At 47.7% G+C, this 7,958-nt stretch overlaps 1 protein-coding gene across 1 annotated transcript in view; it reads right to left on the bottom strand.

Moving 5' to 3' along the window:
- Positions 1–299: 299 nt before the first annotated feature.
- Positions 300–7,958, bottom strand: part of SLCO4A1 (solute carrier organic anion transporter family member 4A1) — a 43,071-nt gene continuing 35,412 nt past the window's right edge. Inside the window, exons 9-11 of the mRNA XM_015411396.1 lie at positions 6,979–7,043; positions 4,045–4,193; positions 300–449 (exon numbers count right to left, since the gene is read on the bottom strand). Coding sequence (XP_015266882.1) covers positions 300–449; positions 4,045–4,193; positions 6,979–7,043 — 364 coding nt within the window. The remainder of the gene's footprint in view (positions 450–4,044; positions 4,194–6,978; positions 7,044–7,958) is intronic.

Consider the following 7,958-nt stretch of genomic DNA (forward strand, 5'->3'; position numbering starts at 1 on the left):
TCTCTGAGCTCCGTGCGCCTCCAAGCCACCTCACTGGGGGAGACGTCCCAAAGATCTGGTGACACCCTAATTCGGAGGTGGAAGGATGAGTGCACGGGATTTGCGGTGTGTGCTTTTTGCTGTTCATAAAATACTAACTGAGACAGGAACTTCATTAAATTATTCTTCCCCAAAATGGGGGAAGAGGGAAAAAAAAAAGAAAGCTTAAAATAATATCAATAATTAATAACAAATGACATTCTTTTCGGACACAGTCTCTTTGAGATTGTGTGGAAAGTCACTTTGTCGTAACCACAGTGCTATACGTTATCTTGAGATTGAAGAGGACATTTGTTCTCTCTGAGGTCACAGTTGCCGTTTTCGGAGGTGTCGGAGCTACCCGGGAGGGATTCTGGCGGAGGTGGCTTGTAGAGGAAACAGGCAAGGAGGAAGAAGAACGATCCGATCACCTGCAAGATTAGAAAACATGAGTTTGTGAGCGTCTGAGAGATGGCAATGGCTTGTCCTGTCTCCCTCAGAACTGTGCAAAAATAAGTCACCGGTGATTTGTTGACCCTTCTAGTGAAACAATGGAAATGTCAAAGAGCAGATTGGTGCTATTGTATAATCTCTAGAACTCGACCCTCTTGGGCAGCCAAGCCCCCGTTGTGGGCGGGGCATTCCCCACTCCCAGGTCCCATAGCCTGCCACTGCTGGAAGAGCTTCCAGTTTTTCCACAGAGTTCCCAGTGATTCCTAGAGCGACCCTTTGTCCCTTCCGAGGAGCTCTAGGAATTGCCAGGAACTTTAACGATTATTTATTGAATCTTTGTATTGTTTTTAATTGGGGGTATTTTATATGCGGTTAGCCACCTCGAGTCCCATTCGGGGGAGAGGGATATACATTTGATAAATAAATAAAACAAACTCTATGGTAAAAACTTCCTGTAAGTAGATAAGGCCTTATTTTTCTTGTTAATTTTTCTCCCCCTCCACAAACCTCTTGCTGGTTGCCAGGCACTGCCTGGCAACCTTTCCCACCCAGGATGACCATTGGTTCCCCCAGCCTAGTTATAAATGCCAGTTTGGTGTAGTGGAGCATGGACTCTAACCTGGGAGAACTGGGTTTGATTCCACACTCCTCCACATGCAGCTGCTGGGGTGACCTTGGGTCAGTCACAAGTTCTCTCAGAGCTGTTCTCTCAAGGACAGTTCTGGAAAGAGCTCTCTCAGCCCCACCTACCTCGCAGGGTGTCTGTTGTGGGGAGGGGAAGGGAAAGGAGATCATAAGATGCTCTGAGACTTCTTCGGGTAGGGACGGGTGGGATATAAATCCAATCTCTCCTCCTCAGGTTTGAACTATCATCTAGGCAACAGACTATTTGATTTCCCTGTCTGACTGCGTATCTCCCAAGTATCCGCACTCCCCAGCATTCCTACCTATTCCCCCGTTTCTGTCTGGCTTCCCTGTAGATACTTAGGCCTCCTGAAACTTCTGCCACAGCAGGGCTTTCCAATCCAATCCCATTCTTCTGGGACCGGCATCACCAAAACTCTTGGCTGTTCGAGTTTACTGAGGCTGTATCCATCTCCATGTTCATTGCTACTAGCTTAGTTTAGAGGAAGCAGACTTCTCAGTACCACAGGCTCAACACAGGATATTGTAGAGCTTGAAAAGGTGCCGAAAAGAGCAACCAAAGCAAACAGTGGGCAAGACCAGCTGCCCTGTGAGGACTGGTTAAAACGCTCGGGGCTATTTAGCCTAGAAAAAAGGCGAGTAAGGGGAGACATGACAGAGGTCGATGAAACGATGCATGGTGTGGAGACAGTGGACAAGGAGAAGATTTTCTCGCTCTCCCATAATACTAGAACCTGGGGTCGTCCTCTGAAGCTGAAGGCTGGGAGATTCAGGCCGGACAAAGGAAGTATTTCTTCACACAGCTGAATGTTAGTTTCTGGAACTCACAGCCACAGGATGCAGTTATGACCACCAACTTGGAAGGCTTTAAAAGGGGAGTGGACAACTTCATGGAGGACAGGGTTATCAATGACTACTAGCTACGATGGACATCTACTCCCTCCAAGATCAGAGGAAGTATGCCTCCTTAAATCAGTTGCTGCGTAACATGATGATGCTGTTGCAGTCTTCCTGTTTGTGGGCTTCTTAGAAGTAGCTGATTGGCCAGCGCTGGACTTAGGGTTGCCAAGTCCAGTGTCGCGCCGCAGCGGGGGACCATAGAGTTTTCCCTCGGATGACCGTGGCCCCGCCCCCAGCGTGCCCAGCAGCATCATGTCACTTCCGGGTGATGCGCATGTCGGGGTGGGGCTCCCCCCAGGGCCCGATCCGCCAGCGGCGGGGAACGGGTCTCTGGGGCGGGGGTTTCCCCGTCCCCCGGGGGGACTTGGGAAGCCTAGCTGGACTTGATGGGCCTTGGGCCTGATCCATCATCGCTCTAGGTAAACGTAAAGGTTTCCCTTGCTCAAAAGCCAGTCGAATCCAACTCTAGGGATGTGGTGCTCATCTCCGTTTCCAAGCCAAAGAGCCAGTGCTGTCCAAAGACATTTCCGTGGTCATGTAGCCGGCTTGACTAGATGCCAAGACACAAGGAACGCTGTTACCTTCCCACCAAAGCGGTACCTATTTATCTACTTGCAATTTCTTGCTTTCGAACTGCTAGGTTGGCAGGAGCTGGGACCAGAGACGGGAGCTCACTCCGTCATGCGGCATTCGGGTCTCGAACTGCTGAACTACTGACCTTCTGATCTGCAGCGCCTTAACCACTTGAGCCACCACACCACATCGCTCTACTTGTGTTCTTATGCTGGACGAAAAGCAGTGGGTCCCACTGGCTACCAGCTTCATAAGCTGCCTGTGAGCCTCTTCAAAGCGTCTAACCTGTCACTGTTCTAACTACTTTGGTTGGATCCAGAGGGAGAAATTCTTACATTCTTAATTTCACAATGCAGCACATCTTTTAGTAGGTTAGTATCAAGTCCCCCATTTTTTCCAATGAACAGTACTAAAAACCAACTTGTCCTTCATGCGGCCAAACATCAAAATGTAGTGCTATCCCGTTCTCTGAAGGGAGTGCAGGACTTGGCCCATATCTGACTAAGGCTACGGTCACACACACTGAACAATCCACTTTCAGTGCACTTTCCAACTGGACTTTGCCAGTTCACACAGTAAGATCCAGTTGGGAAGTGCACTGAAAGTGGACTGAAAGTTGATTATTTAGTGTGTGTGACCACCAGGGCTCTTTTTGTAGAAAAAGCCCAGCAGGAACTCATTAGCATAATAGGTCACATCCAACAGCAGGAACTCATTAGCATATTGGGCCACACCCCCGACAGCACAGCTCATTAGCACATTGGGCCGCACCCCCATGTTACCAGAAGTGTGATTATCCAGCCACACCCAACTTTTGCTTCTTATTCTGTTTACCTTGTTTGTTGCCAAAACCCAGGGCCTTTTTTTGTAGCAGGAACTCCTTTGCATGTTAGGCCACACACCCCTAATGTAGCCAATCCTAATGCGTTCCTGCTGTTGGGTGTGGCCTATTATGCTAATGAGTTCCTGCTGGGCATGACCAACTTGGGAGCCAGCCGGAACTCCGTTCCTGTGCGTTCCTGCCCAAAAATAGCCCTGGTGACCACAGCCCAAGAGTGTAAAATTGTAACTGTACCACTTCAGGATATAGGTAGGGGACTCGCATGATTAAATGCTCATCCATTCAAAAAACAAATTCCCTGAACACAGAAAAAACAGGTAGAAAGCAAAGTAAGAACCCATCTAATTTTCTACAGATGAAATACTTTGTACTGAGGAACCTTTGGTTGCATAAGCCCTCGCTACAACTTGAAGTGGTACAGTCATCTAGAGGCCAGGTGATCACCTCAGTGAGAAGCAGGTCCTAATTTGGCCTTTGGTGCCCCCCACGGGTGGAGATTGGCTTGCCCTGTCCATGCATCCACATGGTATGTATCTTAAGAAAGGAGGGTGGAACGGCCACAAAATACCTCAGCAAAAGACCACTGAAGCAAGCGCACAATCACTTGGCATTACCTTGTAAATAAGACCAGCAATCAAGGTGTACCGGCTCATGGCAAAGTTCTGGTAGACGTAGCATGACCCTTGTTCGCCACACTGGTTCTGCCAGAGGAGACATGACTTGTCAATCATCGACCCAAAAGCAATTGGGCCTGGAATGCCGCCTGTGTAAAGACAGAATGGAGACACGTCAGCCGCCAAAAATTTATTTCATGCTAACAGCTTCCCACCCAAGAAACTCAGTGGGACATTTTCCATTGTATTCGTTGGAGCTCTGAAAACATCAGCCATTGGCTAGTGGGCCAGCCAGCTTCAACCATTAACCAAAAATTATTACTTAGGAAGAATCAGACAATGCCCACTTTGGTGATAATATCTTTTCGTTTACCTGTTCCAAGGTCAATGTTTTATATTAAGACAAGCACACTCCCTTGGATAACAGCATAATTTGTATTCTTAGGGTGAATGGAAGTTTCCATTATTTAACCCAACACAGCAATCTCTGCTCAGCAGTTTAAAGTTCAAATACCATGAAATGCAACAGCTACACTAGTAATGCAGAGAATCTCAGCTCCAAGTAATTATATCTGACTAACCCAATCGTTAGAGGTTCTTCAGTGACATTAGTTTTTTTTTCAAAACAGAAAAAGAAGTAGAAGAGACTGGATTTATACCCTGCCTTTCACTACCTGAATGAGTCTCAAAGCGGCTTACAATCTCCTTTCCCTTCCCCTCCCTAAAACAGAAACCCTGTGAGGTAGGTGGGGCTGAGAGAGCTCTCTTTCAAGAACTGCTCATGATCGATGATTGGCTGGGAAGGAAATAGCATTGCCAACGCCAGGTGGGAAATTCCTGGAGATTTGAGGGATGGAGCCTGGAGAGGGTGAGGTTTCAGGAGGGGTGGGACCTCAGACAGGTACAATGACATAAGAACATAAGAGATGCCAATGTTGGATCAGGCCAAAGGCCCATCCAGTTCAACACTCTGTATCACACAGTGGCCAGAAATACCAGTGCCATCAGGAGGTCCACCAGTGGGGCCAGGACATTAGAAGCCCTCCCACTGTTGACCCCCCCAAGCACCAAGATGACAGAGCATCACTTGCCCCAGAGTCCCTATCTATACCTTGTGGCTAATAGCCACTGATGGACCTCTGCTCCATATGCTTATCTAATTCCCTTTTGAAGCCGTCCATGCTTGTAGCACCCACCACTTCCTGTGGCAGTGAATTCCATGTGTTAATCACTCTTTGGGTGAAGAAGTACTTCCTTTTATCCGTTCTAACCCGACCGCTCAGCAATTTCATGGAGTGCCCACGGGTTCTTGTATTGTGAGAAAGGGAGAAAAGTACCTCTTTCTTTACCTGCTCTTTCCCATGCATAATCTTATAAACCTCGATCATGTCACCCCTCAGTCGTCTTTTCTCCAAGCTAAAGAGCCCTAAGCGCTTTAACCTTTCCTCATAGGGAAAGTGTTCCAACCCTTTTATCATTCGAGTTGCCCTTTTCTGCACTTTTTCCAAAGCTATAATATCCTTTTTAAGGTGTGGTGACCAGAATTGCACACAGTATTCCAAATGAGGTCTCACCATTGATTTATATAGGGGCATTATTATATTGGCTGATCTGTTTTCAATACCCTTCCTAATAATCCCCAGCATAACATTGGCTTTTTTTATTGCAGTCACACACTGTCTCGACATTTTCAGTGAGTTATCTACTACAACTCCAAGATCTCTCTCTTGCTCAGTCTCTGCCAGTTCAGACCCCATCAATGTGTATTTATATTTAGGATTTTTGGCTCCAATGTGCATCACCTTGCACTTGGCCACATTGAACCCCATTTGCCATGTTGACGCCCACTCGCCCATCCTTGACAGATCCCTTTGGAGTGCCTCACAATCCTCACTGGTTTTCACCACCCTGAACAATTTCGTTATCATCCGCCCTCCAAACCAGCCATTCTGTCATGAGGAACCACTGTTGCCAATCTCCAGGTGAGGGCTGGAGACCACTCAAAATTACAACTGCTTTCCAGATGGCAGAGATCCCCCTGGAGAAAATGGTGGACTCTGTGTCCTTATATCCTCCTGAGATGGCCCCTGTATGACAGCCAATGTGACGTAGCAATCAGGGTTTCAGAGCACGGTAGAGGCAGCAGGTGAGGGTGGTGGTGGAAAGCTGAAGAGTGAGTGGGAAATAAAGGTAGGTTGATGATTGGCTGGGAAGGAGATAGGGTTGCCAACTTCAGGTGGGAAATTCTTGGAGATTTGAGGGATGGAGCCTGGAGAGGGTGAGGTTTCAGGAGGGGTGGGACCTCAGACAGGTACAATGCCATAGACTCCACCCTCCAAACCAGCCATTCTGTCATGGGGAACCACTGTTGCCAATCTCCAGGTGAGGGCTGGAGATCACTCAAAATTATAACTGTTCTGCAGGTAGCAGAGATCAGTTCCTCTGGAGAAAATGGTGGACTTGGTGTCATACCCTGCTGAGGTCGCCACAGCAAATTGACACTGAGTGCCCAAGGCCGGGGCACTCTCCCAGAGCCTCTTTCTAGATCTCGTATTTATTTCCACAACAGGCCTTATTCCTAGTGTGTGTGTGTGTGTGTGTGTGTGTATCAAATCAAATATAGTATAATATATCGCCTACACCAGTGCCACATGCAAACATCCATTCAGCTGAATCAGGGACTCTGAAAGCCGTGCTCAATCGAGTGGTTCCAGCATTTGTTTAGAGCCCAATGATGCTTAACAAAAACACTCCCAGCCACAAGACACCAAGTTGGTCCCTATGGACCCAACACATTTTTCTTTGCATTGCTGCGGCTGTCTAGAACTCACCTCGAAGCAACATGGATCAACAGTTTTAAAAGAGCGATAGCGTCACTCACTGTATGTATGTAGAGAAAAAAGCAGGCTGTTAGTTACCGACTGTGTACATTACCTAGCGTCCTCACTACAATCCACTGGATTCCCAGAGCAAATGATCGCTGCCTGTCTGAGACGCACCTAGGAAACACGAAACAAACATTTAATCAATGGTGGCATGCAAAAAACTATTGGCAGAGTAATTAGCTCAGCAAAGGTGCACGGTCTGATTAAAGTGTAGATGAAGCTTTATTCAGGAACTAACATACTTGATCGTGAAGAGACAGAGGCGAGGTCCTAACCACATCATTAGCTGAGAGTGAGAGAGACAGAGAGGGGAGGGGGACTTCCAAGAAGAATCAGGATATTGCCCTAAGAGCAGCAGTCTGGAGACATTTAACAGGAGAAAAGGTGCTGCCCTCATTATCCTATCTAACTGGCCTCTTGCTGGCCCCCTGCAGTGTCTTCTAATGTCCTGTCCAAGATATTTGGGGCAGAGTCCGTCCGCCCGTCTGTCCATCCATCCATCCATCCATCCATCCATCCATCCATCAACAGATAAAACTGGGTGCCATCGGCATCCTGATGGCAACCTGGCCCAAACCCCTGGTCCAACTGGGCGACGGGGCGCATATCGATGTCGAACAGTATTGGAGAGCGGATCGCCCCCTGCAGCACTCCGCATTCAAGTGGGTGTCCCTAGTTGTTTTCATGCCCCTACATATAAACATAACATATACATAACAGAAGCCACTCAGCATCCGAAGAAGTGGGTTATAATCCTTGGAAGCTTAAGGTGGAATGAAATTTTGTTAGTGTTTAAGGGGCCACTGGACTCCTGTTAATTTTGCTGCAATAGACTAGCACAGCTACTACGCTGGAACAGCTAGGTAAGGGTCCAGCAGCACTTTAGAAACCAACAAGATTTTCAGGGTATAAGCTACAGTCAAAGGTCTCTTTGTCAGATACAGTCAGAATGGAGATCTCGGAGTTCCTCTGTCCCAGTCAGAAGATGGGAGGAAACTCAGGATGCAGAGGCACAGTGCACATTGTAAT

Source organism: Gekko japonicus, unplaced genomic scaffold (genome assembly GCF_001447785.1).
Source record: "Gekko japonicus isolate JY-2015 unplaced genomic scaffold, Gekko_japonicus_V1.1 scaffold2914, whole genome shotgun sequence".
NCBI lineage: Eukaryota > Metazoa > Chordata > Lepidosauria > Squamata > Gekkonidae > Gekko > Gekko japonicus.